Here is a 17,274-nt window from a genome sequence, read left to right as displayed (position 1 = left end):
TCAGATTCATGCGTAGTTTCATTGACAGAGTTGCACATCCATATACAGTGTGTATACTTGACTGTTTGGTATAAAATGAGAGGTATGAATCAAAAAGTTCAATGACATCCATAGGGAATGGAACTGGAGCGACCAAAGAACCACACGTTCGGAGCCATGGTGGTGTCTCCAACTCCATAACACCCATCAAATACATCTACACTCTGTTAGTATCATAGAATACGTTTACAAATAAACAATTTCAACCACAATTCATTTTAAAGTGTTCATACATGTAACAAAACAAGACTAAAAACACAGAAAGATTTTTTTAAAATACCGTAGTTGGCTGTTCAGTGTAACTGGTGTCTACAGACAGCTAGCTTACTCCACAACATATGCAGGACAGGACATTAATCTAAGGGCATACCCGTTAACCCACCTTCAGAGACAAAACGAAAGACTACATTGCTGTTAAGAAAGGCATTAGTGATGCTATCTACAGTTAAATGAACAACTGTTAGTGTATTTTTGGTGAACATTTGAGATGTATAGGAATGTTGCTGCCTCCACTCAGGATATCCGAAGGGACAGGAACATCCGGCTACTGATCAGTGATCTGATATGAAAGAGTAACAAAGTACCAAAGCTCAAAGCATATTGGTGTGGTGGCACTTGGTCTGTAAAAATCAATGTGTGCGTATTCTTAAATGTTCATAGCAGCTGACAAACAACGCTGCACACTCTAGCTTAATGCAGCTAATGGTTTGGTGATACAGTCTGGGATCCGGGCTCTGGATGGAGTGATAATCTTTTTTGCTGTAATAGTCAGGAGGGATGAGAACACGCTCAAAGGCAGTCAGAGTGGTTCTTCTGGTCTAAGTCCTTGCAACATTTTGGTTGCGAGGACTTAGACTGGAATACTTCATTGGAATGAAATGATTACTATCAGAAGAATCAAGGTGTTTGTGGCCAAATGTTTCTCTACACAAACAATCCTAGCATTGACTAATACAAACACGACTGCTGACATGAAGAGGCATAAAATCCAAACATGAGGTAGGTTTTGGTTTATCAATTTCGAAACAGTTCTTCCCTTAAGTTAGTATCTGAGGGAACTTCTGAAATCCGACGCACCCCAGCATACCCCAACTGGTAGTGCTTGACTTTAGACTCCAGCCTGCCTCCAGACATTGAAGAACAACATCACCTGACATACAAAGGACCTTAATGTGGGTTCTATATGATCTGGCACCAAGAAAGACTGAAGCCAACCTGAGATGGTGATTCACTTTTGAAGAGGAAATGTTACCCTGAAGGTGTGTTCAGAATGTGACGCTTACATTAGTTTGATGTTTTACACACACTCACACTCAGTGTCATATGGTCTCAGTCTGCCAAAAACACAGACAGAACACATTTCCAAATTCATTGTAAAATAACAATAACATGTTGAGTCTGAACACACCCCAAGGCAACCACTCTGCCAGTGAAGCATTCCTCGTGTACGGCAGTCTGTGAGGAGCTATTGTTGAGGGTGGGGGTTGAACTGCTTGGTTTCCTTTTGTTGCTTCTGACTCTTCACTTCCTCAAGTATTTTGCTCGATTGCTCGGCTTCCTCTCTAATAAACAGAAAAAAATTATAATAAAAAAGTAAAATAGCTGGAATAAATACAATTTAGATAAAACCACAGTGATGTGCTACGACATGTTCTTGACTTGTTAAAATGAACCCAGCTGTTTAGATTTACTCATCAAATGATCATAATACATTTCTATTCCATATGCTTTCTCTTTAAGAAACTAAATCCTTTCTTTGTCTCATCAACTCTGGACTCCCACTGCAAGAGTCAGTAGATCTTATTCCAAAAAAGTTGGCTCATTTAGCCTAAAATCCCTTGATCTTCAGTGAGATGGGATTCAATATGGATCAAGGAGATACAGAATATAATCTACTTTCCAGTGTTTCACCTGACACCAGAGGGAGGAGGCTGCTCCAGAGGAAGCACCCTAAAGGAAGTTGGTGTTTTGGTCTCCTTCAATCTTGAACTGGGAGGATTCATCAGCAGAGCTGAGGATGTTGGTGGAGGAGGGGGCCACTGGGGACACGGGGGCCATAGAAGAGGACGCAGCTTCAGACTGGAGCGTAAAAATAAACGTGTGTCATGTTAATAATTTTATTAGATAAGTGACGATATATATATACATGCAATGAGGTAAAGAGGTATCAACCGCTAGACTACCAGACTCCGCTCTTTATAAAATATACAGCTTCTTCCTGCCCTGATGACTGCTTTTTGGAAGCTCCCTCCAGAAAAAACATCTGAAACATGTGATGTGGTTATTACAGCAGCTGAACCGACACACCACACAGCCTTTAACCGGCACACTTCACTTTACAGATGGACAGCTTGTTGATGGCAAAAGCACAATTGTCTAAAACTGGCCTTCTTTTCTGCTGAGGGTGGGGCCGTCATGGACTCTAGACACCGTATTTTAGTCATTCAGACACGTTTAGCATCTTAGCATCTTAGCGTCAGTGCTTTGCAGGTACAAACCCTGTCAAATTATTCTCAAAATTATTCTAAAAGGGGGTTTATATACAACAGGGCTGTAACCAAATGCAAATTGTGTTCCCCAAGGCCCGTGCAGCTTACATTAAACCATTTTAATCTCCAAACCTGGCTTTTTAATTTTTGAGAACTCCCCTCAGTGGCTCAGTCCGTCTCTTCACTGTATTCTAAAGTGGAGAACAAGTTGTCCCATGTAATGTTTTCCTCATTTGCAGCTGTCACTGCACATAGAGTTGGAGTATGACAGCAGTACATTAATATTAAGACGGTGGTCATTGAATGCATTTTGTGTCAAAATATGATCCACAGTTTTGACCACATTGCCTGAAAAAAGGGAACATAGTAAAAGTTGTTAGCAGTTGTAGAAAAAATAGTAAAAACCCATTATAAAGGGTTCTATATAAGTGATGGGGACAAAAACAAATCTTATCTGAAACTTAAATGAGAGGTTAGCAGTATAATGAGCACATGGGGCCGTGTCTGTGTGTGTGTGTGTGTGTGTGTGTGTGTGTGTGTGTGTGTGTGTGTGTGTGTGTGTGTGTGTGTGTGTGTGTGTGTGTGTGTGTGTGTGTGTGTGTACCTGTGATGGGGCAGTCAGTAGGGGGTCAGCGGGGGAGGCTGCCATGCTGTTGGTCTTCACCTCCTCCTGAGCATGTTCACTGGCAGGTGGAGCGCTGTACATGCCTGGAGCTGAAGCGTAACCCTGCACACAGGGGGCGGGATTTGCTAACTTTTGACCAAATTGTGAACTCTTTTCCAGTTTGTGTAATTGGGCAATAGCTTCAGTAAATGAGTTTGAATGATGTTAAACAGGAGCTGGTACCATTGGGGCTGCAGGTCCAGGGGGGTACTGGCCTGGTGGTGGACCGTTCCATTGTGGAGGCTGGGCAGGGGGATACATAGCTGGACCAGCAGGAGGATACGAAGGGTTCTGGGGGGGGTAGCCTGGGTAGGCCGGGTTGTACCCCTGCAGACCAAATAAAAGGAGCTAGATTAGAAAAACAGTGAGGGCAGCATCAGCATGAATGAAGTCTCTGCTAATAACTGTGGTTTCAGTGCTGTCAGAGCAGCGGCTCATCAGATTCTTGGAAACGTAGGTAATGCGCTTGTAGTGTGATACTAACAGGAGAGGGGGGGGGGCCGTTCCACTGCCCTGGGCCGGGTGGAGGATGGACTGCAGGACCCTAATACCCAAGAAACAAACAAACGTGCCTTAAATGAGCATTGCACAATCACTACAGCAGAGGTTCCATAATGATCATGTGAAGGGATAAAGTGTGTGGTGATCGACATTTCAGTACCATGCCGGGGTCCGGCCCGTGGTAATACACCTGTGAACACACAAACACTGTCATACAAACAAAACAACACACATCACGCTGCAAACTGTATGAAGAGATGTTTGTGAAGAAAGAGCAGCCATTAAGACATGAACGTCATCAGGTCTTAGAACCTCACCACTCCTGGTTGTCCGGGAGTGTTGTATGGGGGAGCAGGTCCAACAGGACCCCCGGGGGGGGGATGAATAACATGTGGGGAGTTCTAGAGAGAGAGAGAGAGAGAGAGAGAGAGAGAGAGAGAGAAAATATATGACTAATTATTGTTTCCATAACTGATCATTTGTTCATTTTTCTTAGATAAAAAAAAAGTTAGTCTTTAAAAATGTCCCAATTTTTTTGGGCTCAAACAAACATTACAAAGCAGGAACAAAAACAGTCTACAGCTCGGCCTGCCAGTGTTTAGAACATTCTCCAGATGCAGTACCTGCAGCGCTGCAGTGTGGGGGGCTTTCTTCTTAAAAATCTTTTTCCGACAGCAGCAACAGATCCCAGCCGGGATGCCCAGCAGCAAAAGCAGGGCCAGGAGGGGGTTTCCATCTGAGTCATCATGGTGGTCTGCAGGGTACACAAGAGGGGATGGAGCTGTCAGCCTCAGAATGAGTGTACTGGGGGACAGGAAGTTTATCTGTTTACTTATATACGTATACATGTGTATGCTATATATGGTGTACATTTTTATTTACATGCATGTGTTGCTGAATATGTGTGTGTGCGTACGTGGATGCCTTAAAAGCCTTGTTTTGTTTATGTTTGTTCTGCATTTATGTATATAATGTTAAAATGTAATAAAATGTTAAGATACAAACCAGCTCATAGACGCTGAACACTTCAACATAGGACAAAAAGAAGTGCTCAAAGCCTTCCTCTCCATAAGAGTTAACAAAAGTCATGGTCCAGACAACATCTGTGGGGGCATACTCAAAGCCTGTGCAAAACAATTGAGTCCTCCTTTCCATTATATTTTTAACAAATCTTTAGAGGCACAATTAGTACCTGAGGTCTGGAAGGATGCTGTGATTGTCCCTGTTCCCAAGTCCAACACCCCCAAAACCCTCAATGACTTTAGAGGCACTCACATCAATTGTAATGAAAACTTTTGAGAAATTGGTGAGGTCTGAAATATTAAGGAAAACGGAGCATTCACTTGACCCTCAGCAGTTTGCTTATAGACCCCGTAGGGGCGTGGAAGATGCCGCAGTCACTTTACTTAATTTACTTTTTAAGCATTTGGATAATAGTGGTTCCCATGCCAGACTTTTATTTGTTGACTTTTCCTCTGCTTTTAACACAATCCTACCCCATATTTTAACCACAAGGCTGCTAGAACAGTTTGACCTGAGCAATAACCTGGTAGGCTGGATCCTTAACTTTTTAACAAACAGAACGCAAAGAGTGAGAGTAAATGGCAGTCTCTCTGACAAAGTCTGCTCGTCCACTGGCTCCCCACAAGGATGCATACTCTCACCTCTCCTTTACATCCTGTACACGAATATGTGCCAGAGTAGGTGGGACAACAGAACCATAATTAAATATGCAGATGACTCAGTAATTGTTAGCCTGCTCCAAGACAGTGAAACGGGTCATGGTCCAGTCATCAGAGACTTTGTTGAATGGTGTGAGGCCTCCCACCTTCAACTAAATATAGCCAAAACAAAGGACATGCTCATTGATTTTAGAAAAACAATCCGGACACAAGAAATCACATCAATCAAAGATCAAACTATTCAATGTGTGCAGTCTTATAAATACCTGGGGACGATAATAGACTCAAAACTCACTTTTCAAGCAAACTGTGAGGCTGTGTGTAAGAAGGGGCATCAGCGCCTGTTCTGTTTGAGGAAACTGAGCCGTTTCCACATTGACAAATCCATCATGACCCTCTTTTACCATGCTTTTATTGAATCAGTCTTATCATTTGCACTAGCAGCCTGGTTTGGAAACCTCCCCTTAAAAAATAAAAACTCACTCAATCAAATAGTGAAGTGGTCTAGCAGGCTGATCGGTGAGCCACAGCTCAACGTGGAGACCCTTTACAGAAAACAGTTGCAGCGCATAACTGGTTCAATGTTAAACGATAGTTCCCATCCACTACACACAGAGTTTCAGCTTCTCCCTTCTGGGCGTAGGTTTTTAATCCCTAGGTGCAGAAGAAATAGACACAAACACAGTTTTGTCCCTGCAGCCATTACACTAAGGAATAAGTCATAGATATATTTTGCACAGGTGTTTTTATTTATTTATTTATTATTGTATTTGTAAGTTGAATGATGTGTGATATGTGCCTCTTGAATGATGTGTGATATGTGCATCTTTTATCCCTTTCCCATATGTGTGTATGAGGACTCTACTACTGCAAACAAAATCTACCTCTGGGTATAAATAAAGTAACTTGTCCTTGAACTTGAACTTGAACACAGTGCATGTGATGGGCTGATCATTGTCCATCTGAGTCTGATGAAGAGTCCGATCTCAAGCTCGTTGTCAGCAACAGCTGTTATAAATAATTGATGTACCATATGGGAACCGTGTAAGTCACTACCTTTTCCACAACAAATATCAAATGTTTTACAATAAAAACCTTGTAGTTACATTAGTTAGAAAAAGAGCAGATTTGAAAGGGATGAGTGTTGAGCTTTTATCAGAAGCAGAATGCAGTCAATAAATGTAATGAACTGAAGATCAGTAAACAAGGAGACTTCATGCTAAAATATGAGCAAATATACTCATCAAACAGACGGAATAATAAAGTGTGTCTTTAATAAAAACCTGTTAGGTCCATCCTGGTGATTGACACCATGCGGTCTCTGTGGTCTCTCAGGGTGTAGTGTCCCACATCACTGAAGTTCACGTTCCTGATCTCGATGTTCATGGAGTGGGTCTGAACACGGTTCCAGTAGTTCGGAAAGTCCTGGGCGACTGGAGCACCATCATGCACCTGAGGAGGATCACAGCTACAGTTAGGTCCATAAATATTTGGACAGAGACAAAGTTTTTCTAATTTTGGCTCTGTACGTTACCACAATGAATTTTAAATGAAACGATTCAGATGCAGTTGAAGTGCAGACTTTCAGCATTAATTCAGTGGGTTGAAAAGATTACATAAAAATGTGAGGAACTAAAGCATTTTGTAAACACAATCCCTTCATTTCAGGGGCTCAAAAGGTATTGGACAACTTAAATAACTGAAGATAATATGTTCATTTCTAATACTTGGTTGAAAACCCTTTGCTGGCAAAGACTGCCTGATGTCTTGAACGCATGGGCATCACCAGACCCTGGGTTTCCTCCTTTTTAATGCTCTGCCAGGCCTTTACTGCAGCGGTTTTCAGTTGCTGTTTGTTTGTGGGCCTTTCTGTCTGAAGTTTAGTCTTTAACAAGTGAAATGCATGCTCAAATGGGTTGAGATCAGGTGACTGACTTGGCTTGAAGAATATTCTACTTCTTTGCTTTAATAAACTCCAGGGTTGCTTTGGCTGTATGTTTTGGGTCATTGTCCATCTGTATTATGAAACGCCGCCCAATCAATTTGGCTGCATTTGGCTGGATTTGAGCAGACAGTATGTCTCTGAACAACTCAGAATTCCTCGGGCTGCTTCTGTCCTGTGTCACATCATCAATAAAAACTAGGTACCCAGTGTCACTGGCAGCCATGCATGCCCAAGCCATCACACTGCCTCCGCCGTGTTTTACAGATGATGTGGTATGCTTTGGATCATGAGCTGTACCACGCCTTCTCCATACTTTTTTCTTGTCATCATTCTGGTAGAGGTTGATCTTGGTTTCATCTGTCCAAACAAATGTTCTTCCAGAACAGTGCGGGCTTTTTTAGCAAAGTCCAATCTAGCCTTTCTATTCTTGAGGACTATGAGTGGCTTGCACCGTGCAGTGAACCCTCTGTATTTACTTTCATGCAGTCTTCTCTTTATGGCAGACTTGGACATTGATACGCCTACCTCCTGGAGAGTGTTGTTCACTTGGTTGGCTGTTGTGAAGGGGTTTCTCTTCACCATGGAAATGATTCTGCGATCATCCATCACTGTGGTCTTCCGTGGACGTCCAGGTCTTTTTGCGTTGCTGAGTGCACCAGTGCTTTCTTACTTTGTCAGGGTGTACCAAAGATTTTGCCACTCCTAATATTGTAGCAATTTCTCGGATGGGTTTTTTCTGTTTTCGCAGCTTAAGGATGGCTTGTTTGACCTGCATGGAGAGCTCCTTTGACCGCATGTTGTCTTCACAGCAAAATCTTCCAAATGCAAGCACCACACCTCAAATCAACTCCAGGCCTTTTATCTGCTTAATTTATGATGTCATAACAAAGGAATTGCCCACACCTGCCCATGACATAGCCTTTTAGTCAATTGTCCAATTACTTTTGGTCCCTTTTAAATGGGGTGGCACATGTTAAGGAGCTGAAACTCCTAAACCCTTCATCCAATTTGAACTCAAATCCCGGCAATTTCTACCGTAGCTCCACCATGGAGCATCAGCAGGTTATTCATGCTGCTGTTAATGGAGAGCAGATCAACAGACTCTAGCGGGGCGCAAATGATAACATAATCAGACAATGTGCGTTAAAACACATTATAACACCTAATGAGAGACGTTCTGCTGTAAGGATGAGGTTTCCCTGACAACAGGAGGTTCTGATCAGATTATACCACAGCCTTTTTGCTGTACATACGGACCAATGAAGTACGCAGTCACACAAGCAAATATAGCCAAGCTTATGTTTATAGTTTTATATCTCTGTGAATTAATCAATGATTTCATTAATTAAACGACCAACTCTACGGGGCTCACTATGGGTCTTGTGTTCAAGATATTGTCGAGTTCATCATACCAAATATATGTGTCTTTAATGTCGGGGAAGCTGCCACTGTTCCGCAGCATCTCCATTTCTTGACAGATTTGTTTTTACTTTTACACGACACTAAACTGTGACACTCCAGTTAAATCCATTGTGCTTCATTCTTGTGTACTTTTTCCAAAAGTTGAGAAATGTTCTCTTCTGCCCAGATATTCACATCAGAGGTCACGGACTGCGTTCACACCAACCCAAACGAACCGCACCAAAGGGTTAAACGCTCCAGGGTTTGAATCAACCAAACAGGGCTGGTGTGAAAGCAACCATAGACACATGTAACTAAAATAGAGACCGAGGTGTGGGGCAGACAGCTATACACCAGGGATCTATCCATTTATCACCCATGTATCTCATCTTTCAATATCCATCCATCATTCCATCCGTTTTTTATCCAATATTCTCACCAGTGTAATGTTGGCACCCTCCCCAGCAAAGGACAGGCTGGCGTCGGCCAGGTCAATGCCCTCCAGAGAGACGTAGAGACTCTCTCCTGCCACGCGCTTCACAAAGTTGCGTCTGGCTGGAATACAGAGGAGAACAATAAACACATTGAGCGTGCAATGGGATATTCTGAGCACAAAACAACGTTTGCATAAAATATTGTTTTGAACATTATAGTCTATAGCAATATGAGTGCAATACACTCACATTTCTATCTAATGCAGGATGAAGAACTGTGGCCCAAATATTATCCGTAGCGCGTGCATTGTTTTGTTATACAGCTCTTAAATCTTTATCTCTACTTGTATGGCAGCCATTCCAGTGTCTGTTGAATTCCAACACAAAGAAAAATTATAGAATGCAATATAAAAAATGTTTTTTAAATCAAAGACATACCTATAATTAATAAAACAAGAGAAAATGATAATGCTAAAGTGGTCTCTTCATTTTTTCTGGGGTAGTATAAAACAGGGGGTTGCTAATGTGTCAGTTGAATTGAACTAACTTCCGTCCTGAAGCTGCGGTCCACCAGCGTCATTCATCCAACTTGAACAACCTGGAGCCGATCTGCAGAGAACAGGGTGCCGGGCTGCTGGACACTTTCCCCAGAACACTTCAGCCTGTAGCCAAAACTGGCTCTCACTGATACTGAGTGCAACATGTGTGCAAGTATCCTGTGAAATACGGATCATTATAATAAGTTTTAAGGGGGTGAATACTTTTTCAAGCCACTGTGTACTGCCAGCTGACTTCCTTTGCTCCCTGTGATGCAGGCGCAGTGCCTTGCAGTGAAAAAAGCTAGCTGGTTTTGTTTCTATGGTTACCTCCCCTGCTAGCTTGCACCGCTCTCTGATTTCATATTGCTAGGTTAGCCTGAGTGTTTTTTGTCTGTTACAATTCTCAGTGAGGGAGGAGCAGGCTGGGTACTGGTGATCATCTAAAGAGCTGCTGCACCAGATCCTATCCTCATGCTGCCCTTATAGATGTTGATGAGTGTCTCTCTGTCATAAATGTAGTTAGGTTTAGCTACAGGCCCTGCATCTACATTAGAATTCATTACAGTGAGGAAGAGGAAAAGGGGTGCACGTGATATCATCTTCACCATTTCTTGGGTGTGCGATAACCTGGAATTTATTCCAAGCATGACACGTATATCCACGAATAGGAAGACATTTTTATGTCTGGTTTTTATAACATGTTACATACACTCACCTTAAAGCAATTTTTTCAAAGCAACAAAAGAGAGTAGCAGACGTGGCTGGGGACTGACTCACGTTTGACGGCCACTTTGACAGAAGAGATCTCTTTATCCCAGAAGTCTCTCTGGATGTATGTCCCCTCGTCCTCATAGGTCACCTGACAAAAACAAACAAATGTGACAATTGGAAGATTTTCAATAAGTACAGATAGAAAGAGAATTAAAAGAAGTATTTATACAACAAAAATTAGAATATAAGTTAAAGTAGACTCAAAGACAAAGTTACAAGGTGAAGGGAAATCAATTATTGTAGCAATGTAGAAAATGTGGGCTTTACATTCAATGATTGAATTGAGACTTCAAACAAAGACGTTGGTTACCTTGTCGATGTACCAGCGTCGGTCGCTGCCTGTGCCGGACACCCTGCCTTTGCTCGTCCTGCAGAGGATAGAACAATAAATCAACTGTGCTCCTCGTTCTGTCCACACCCAGACCACAGGTGGTCCCAGAAGGAGTAATACCTGATTCTGTTATGATCCCAGTAAACAAAGTTCCTGCGGGGAACCTCAGATGAGACGAACTCCAGCTTCTCCGCACTCTTGGGCAGATAGATCTTCAACTGGCGGCCATGGTCCAAACGCTCATGGAGGTCATGGCCAGCAAAGGAATCTGACACGAAGGCCGATGAGAAGAAAGGAAGCAGAATACTTGCTACTCACATATATATTAAACATTTAGGGAATAATAAAGAATATAAAGGAAATAAAATACTGTTGATATAGTATGTAATAATGTCAAATGGCCATGAGAACTTTTAGCAACCTCTCCCAAATAGTTTGTTTTAAATATCAGGTAAAAACTGTATTCCTTTATCAGACAATCAACATCATTATAGTAAAAATTGCAATAAATACAAAATTGATTGCACCATTTATTTTGTAAAGAAATATTCAATCCTATCTCTCACCAAGATGCCATGATTGGATCATTCTGCAAATCCCCAGATTATTTTTAATGCCCATATTTTTTAACACTATCATTTGTTTGTGTCCAATATTCACTATTTTAGCTCTGGTTTTTATCTAAACCAACAAGGAACACATCTGTCTCTACAGCTGCTAATGCTCCATTATGTTCACCAGCTGCTGAGTGCTTCCTCTCAGAGTGCTGCATCACCGGGATATGCATTAAAGGAATGTTCTTGTGTCTGCTGTCGTGTAAAACCAACACTAAACAGAGTTGTTAGATTAGATCTCATGGAGTACAGGTGTGAGAGTAGATGATACTCACCCACACTGAGGGCCGAGGCCAGGAGCATCACAACGCTCCACATCATCTGCAGACACAGCACACCAGAGATTACATTCAAACTAATCACTAGCACACTAAATTCACAATGTTATCACTATAGGCGGAGGGGCAGAGTCCTAACTTAGTTAGTGTTCCCTTCAAGACTGTTGGAATTTCAGGAGCTAATTAAATACAAAAGTCTTTAAACATCTGCGTTGGCAGAAAGACCCTCCCTTATGTCTGCACTGAGTACTGAAGCTTGTTTTGGTTTTTAAGGGTCTAGTGTTCTGAAGCTTCAGATAGCTTATTGGGGTGTCCCTATATCACAAATCAGCATTATTTATTAGTTCCGTTAACTGTTTCTGAATAATAAATTGTAGTAATTGATTCTTTATGCACAGCAAATTAGTCAAATAATATAAAATCACTGCAGGTCGGTAAGGATATGATGCAATGGACTGTCAATGTGAAATACATAACTAAAGGAAAAAGAGGGGGAGGAGGGTTACACCTACACAAACCCTTATTTCCTCTCTACATAATGTTACCTTTCTTAGTGTTTTTGTAGAAAGTATCAAGAAATCAATGTTTTTCTGATGTCACTCAAACTGCCACATTGACAAGCTATAGCCCAAAGAAGGAGCAGACCATATGTTCTCTACAGAAGGCTTTTGTTGTATAATGTTGTCTCCTTTCCTGTGTGCATTACATTGAAACAAAAATGTAAGTTTTCAAGGCTTACTAAAAGCAACATTTATAGTCTGAACATATTATATTGTCAAAACTCAATTTGGATTAGTGTGTATCGTCATCTTGAACACATCATTTACATGACTCTGCTATCTCTCTGCAAACCATTCCAACTCTAACGTTACTCTGACAAACACCAGTAACTGTGTTCAAACACTCTCTTTTCTCACTCATTTGATTCCTGCCGCTTTTAAATACTAACAGCTGGCCCTGTTGGACTGAACAGTGGGGAGAGTAAGAGGTTGAGTTTGGCCAGTGCCGGTACAAACAAATTACTTAACTTATTATTTTTGGTATTGACAGTTTTTTTAATGCTAACAATACAGTCACCTTTTGGGACCAAATTACTTTTGAGATTTGATAATCACAACATGTTATGTAATTGTTATTGTGTACTTTTTTGTTAGATGTGGCAAATTGCATTCAGAGCGAAAAGAACTTGTAGATTGCCCTTGGGCATGTGTGCTTGCGTGTTTGCATGTGTGTGTATGTGTGTGTGCGTGTGCTCAGTCTGCAGCTGTCTGCTTACTTTCTATTCTGAGGAGTGCTGGATCTTTATTTAGCAGAAGGAGTGGTAAATCTTAACTACACTGCTCTCTGAAGAGTCACTGATTTAATGAAAGACTTGTCTTAATCCTGAAGTAAAGTTAGTACAAAAAGAGTTAAAGAACCGGTTAGCAACAGGCAAGAAGAAAAAGTTACCACAATTGCATTTTACAATACATTAACCGATAATAAACAAATAAAAATGGATTCATAACATATTTTAATTTCAATGGGCGTTTCATCACTGAAGTGCAGGTTGACAAATACTAAAAAACAACTTGTGATTCTTATTTTACTGCAATTTGTGAACAGCAAATGATTTGAAGGCGTATACAATTCAGACATATTCCTAGTCATAGGGTACGGTCGAACAGTCAGTTTATCTTAGGAAGGTTCCTAACGGAGCGAAATGACCCAGAAGTACCTCAGTGGAAGCCATGATAAGAGCTGTTGGAATTGTCTAGATAAAAAAAAAAGGCATGAAAGGAGCTTTGAAACTTCCTGGAATTGTCTAGATAAAAAAAGGCATGAGAGGAGCTTTGAAACTTCCTGGAATTGTCTAGATAATAAAAAGGCATGAAAGGAGCTTTGAAACTTCCTTTATAATCTCCGTTATTTTAGGAAACACTGGACCTTCCTTTAGGAAAGGAAAGGGGAAAACGCTGTCCCACACGACTGGCGAGATAGTCTTTGAGAGAATTTCAGCCTTTTTCAAAGACAACGGTCTGGATATGGAGCGTGTGTGCATGCTTGTGACAGATGGGGCTCCATCCATGGCAGGGAAAATAAGTAGTTTAGCAGCACGTTGGTCCGCTGTTGCAGCCCGGTTAACATCCTTACATTGCATTGTGCATCACACTGTGTTGTGCGCAAAACTTGGTCGGGAGCTCAAAACGACAATGAACAATGTGATGGCTACTATTAATTGTATACGCTCCACATCAAGCCTCCAACACCGCTTCTTCTGCAAGCTGCTGTCAGCGATGTCCGCTGAGAACCATGACCTTTTGTACAATGATGTGAAGTGGCTCTCCAAAGGCAACGCACTGGAGCGTTTCTGATCTCAGAGAAGAGATTATAACTTTCCGCAGCAGTAGCAGCAGCAGCGAACAAAAGAAGGCAGAAGCAAACTTGCAACGCATAGCCTACTGGACGACAGCTACTTGGCAGATGTCTGCTTTCTGAGCGACATATTCAAACATCTGAATGACCTAAATGTGGGACTGCAAGGCAGAGACAAAAAGGTCATTGATCTTGTGGAGCAGATGCGCGCATTCCAAGTCACGCTGGATCTTTTATCGACCGACGGGTCGGATGCTGGATTTTCCGAGGCTCCACAAACACATCTCATCCCCGGCACAAATCACGGATGTGATGACAGATTTCACTGCGAGGTTGAAAGAAAATGTTGCCGGTCGATTGGATGGACTTGCTCTGCCCACAGAGGTGATGGGCTTTACTAGAGACCCCTTCACTGTTGCAATAGAGGGGGAAGTATCCACCAAAGCAAAGGACATGGTCCCCTCCATCGACGAGGGGAAATGTACACTGGAACTTGTTGACATGCAGTCATTCGTAACCATGGCACAAGAGGTGCACACTAACAGGTCAGCAAAGTTTTGGAGTGACGTCAAAAAACAGCAGTTCCCTAACTGCTCCCTGACTGAAGCACCCTTCACCAATGTCTTAGGATTGCATTGACATCCTATGAGCCAAAAATCACTGCTCTTGTTCAAAACAAGAAATGTCATTTCTCACATTGAGAAGGTCAGCATGACAAATCACAAATGATGTGATAGTAAGCACCCGGTTTACTAAAGTAGAAGTGTAGTGTAGTATTCATTCATATGTTAGTTACCCTTATTGCTTGTTATGGGTTTGTGCACTGAAGGGTTTGACAGTTATTTTTGTATTCATCTAAATGCACTTTGTAATGTGTCTGGGTCAAATGTGACCAAAACATGATTTTTTTGTTATTACTTGAAAAGTGAAAAAATAGTATTAAGATGTATTAAGGCTGCTATTATTGTATTCAGTTAAATGCACTTTCTGATGTGCCTGGTTCAAAATACAACCTGAATATTTTATTTCTAAAGCAAACAAATGTAATGCTACAACTGTGCACTTTTTGTAATGCACAGATGGTTTTTTTTTCAAGTGAAAAAAGTATTTACACTCTCTTATATTCTGTTAAATTAAAGCCGATTTATTGTGTTTTTATGCACTTTTGATGTGCCTTTGTTAGTTGAAAGATGAATACAAATTGCATGTTTTTCATTGCAGTAATATGTGTTGTTTTAAAATTTGTCACTACCTGCTTTTTACAGGCCGCTGAATGTCTGGCCCAGCCCTGGGTTACGGCATAACTAGTTTATAATAAACACATTTGTATTTATTTTTAAAATATTTTCATATAATCATACGTATTGGGATGCATGTGGATTAATACGCCTACTCCCGGGGTATGGACATCGAGATAGTTCCAAACATTGGCATTTGGGCGTTGGACCCCGTTCACTTACATTGCGACGCATCGATTAGTTCCAGAGGTAAGTTGCGGAAATATTGACCTTTTTGAATTAACAACTGTTTATATTGTATCACAGGCCCTTTATGATGCTTATACTGGTCTTCATTTGTATATGCACAGCGTAACTATCTACATTTTATCTTGGTTGTTACAATATAATTAAAACGGGAGAGTTATATAGAAATTCACCCTCCTCACAGTTGTCATGAATAGGGAAATTAGCTATAGAGACCAAAAGCAATTTTTGTACCACGCTGTAAACATTTTTATTTCTGCTGTAAAAATTGGCATTTTAACATGGGGGGTCTATGTAAATTGCTCTGTTTTGGAGCCAGGCCATGCGGCCATTCGATGAACTGCAGTTTTTGGCACTTCCCAATGTGTTTTACTCATAGACTGTATGGTTTTACTGCTCAGCCCCGGAGGTTGCCCTTTGGGATAGGAACTGATTTCTTGACTATTCGACCGTACCCAGACACTTTTTTGCCACAAATGTAATGGCATTACATCATTTCTGTAAGGGAAACAAACACTACAATGCTCAAACTGATTGGATGCTGATGAAACATTTAATTGCTTCTCAAATCAAAACTGGCTGGACATTTCTTTGCAAAGTCTGCCTGGCTTCAGTCCCTGTGATAGACAAACCTTCCTGTCTGATATTTTTGACAGTACCTGAAAGCCTCTCAGGCAGCCCCAACCCCCCACTCTGTGAGGCCTGTCGGTATTCAGATAAACGTGAACACAACAGAGGGTGGTTTTGCTGTCCTTTGTGTTTCAGTGTGTGTTTGAGTCGTCAGAGAGCAGCCTTAAACAGTCTGTGAGTACAGCGGTATGCAGATACTGTTTAATGTGATGAGCGCGCGGAGAGGTGTGGCCGCGTGCACAGAAAGCCTTCATACTAACAACACCTACAAGCGCGCGCTGCAGGGGAACGCCTTGATGTGCTTTAACACGAGCTCACTCCATGTGTAACTCAGTATGTGCAGTAAATACAGATGTATTCAACGAACACCCGAAACTTTGAGCCTGCTTTAAAGCTGCTGTCGGGTGTCGGACGTCACCGCCAACTGTAGGCTACATGAGGTTCGAAAATAAAAGCAACCACGAGAATATGTAATACAGATCTGATTACTCCGTTTGTTTCCGATACAGTTAATTGGTTCTGTCATTTCTTTGGAAAGTGTGTAGTCCATGCTTTTTAGGATCATACTGCTGTGATTCCTGCAGACATTCCAGTCACAGCAGTGGGATTTAAACGCCTCACCAACAGAACTTCTTGTACGCGATGTCTGAAAAGGGTGCCACCGCTTTACATGGTGGGCTTTTAGGAACACTGTGGCTCTGTCGACTCAGTATTTAGTGAAGCCGCACCAAACCTATGTCAGAATCTATGTAATCTTTCCCCGTCACACTTACCTCCCGGTGCGGTCAGTCTCTCTGTCCTTACGGTGCGAGTGAGTGTGTCAGTGAACGTAACACAGAGAAGAGAAAGGCATGGACGAATGAGCAACCACAACGTGCTGCCTTCAGGACGCTGTTGGAAATGCCAGGGTAGTGCAAGAAGGTTAATCATCAGATTCAAATACATAGTGATGTGTAGGCTTATGACTTAAATATATATCACGTTCAAACCACTGGTATCATCTGTTTATTTAAATGTATATTTCTTGAGCTAAAGTGACTGAATTTCTGCCCTTTTTTACACAAATCCCAGTCTGATAGTCTTGTTGGGCAAGGGTTGCCGTTATGAATCATTAAAA

The 17,274-nt window shown here is 41.6% G+C and overlaps 1 protein-coding gene across 4 annotated transcripts; it reads right to left on the bottom strand.

Annotated features, from left to right (window-relative positions):
* wu:fc21g02 lies at positions 1–17,000 on the bottom strand. 4 transcript variants are annotated; one of them, XR_010165863.1, is made up of 15 exons: positions 16,931–17,000; positions 11,686–11,731; positions 10,917–11,064; positions 10,776–10,833; positions 10,472–10,553; positions 9,161–9,276; positions 6,659–6,827; positions 4,317–4,447; positions 4,011–4,094; positions 3,854–3,883; positions 3,677–3,736; positions 3,376–3,519; positions 3,133–3,255; positions 1,936–2,118; positions 1–1,597 (listed from the first exon to the last, which is right to left on the bottom strand). XR_010165863.1 is itself a non-coding variant. In XM_063883858.1 (15 exons), exons 2-14 carry the CDS (start codon positions 11,729–11,731, stop codon positions 1,990–1,992), a joined length of 1,320 nt encoding a protein of 439 aa, XP_063739928.1. In that variant the 5' UTR covers positions 16,931–17,000; the 3' UTR covers positions 1–1,601; positions 1,951–1,989. The 4 variants fall into 4 exon arrangements, 3 of the variants coding, with proteins under 3 accessions (XP_063739928.1, XP_063739927.1, XP_063739929.1); XM_063883858.1 differs by having other exon boundaries at positions 1–1,601; positions 1,951–2,118; XM_063883857.1 differs by having other exon boundaries at positions 1–2,118.
* Positions 17,001–17,274: the final 274 nt, after the last annotated feature.

This window comes from Eleginops maclovinus, chromosome 5 (assembly GCF_036324505.1).
Source record: "Eleginops maclovinus isolate JMC-PN-2008 ecotype Puerto Natales chromosome 5, JC_Emac_rtc_rv5, whole genome shotgun sequence".
Classification (NCBI taxonomy): domain Eukaryota; kingdom Metazoa; phylum Chordata; class Actinopteri; order Perciformes; family Eleginopidae; genus Eleginops; species Eleginops maclovinus.
Note: the sequence above shows the minus strand (reverse complement) of the source record. Positions and strands in the feature narration are given on the sequence as shown.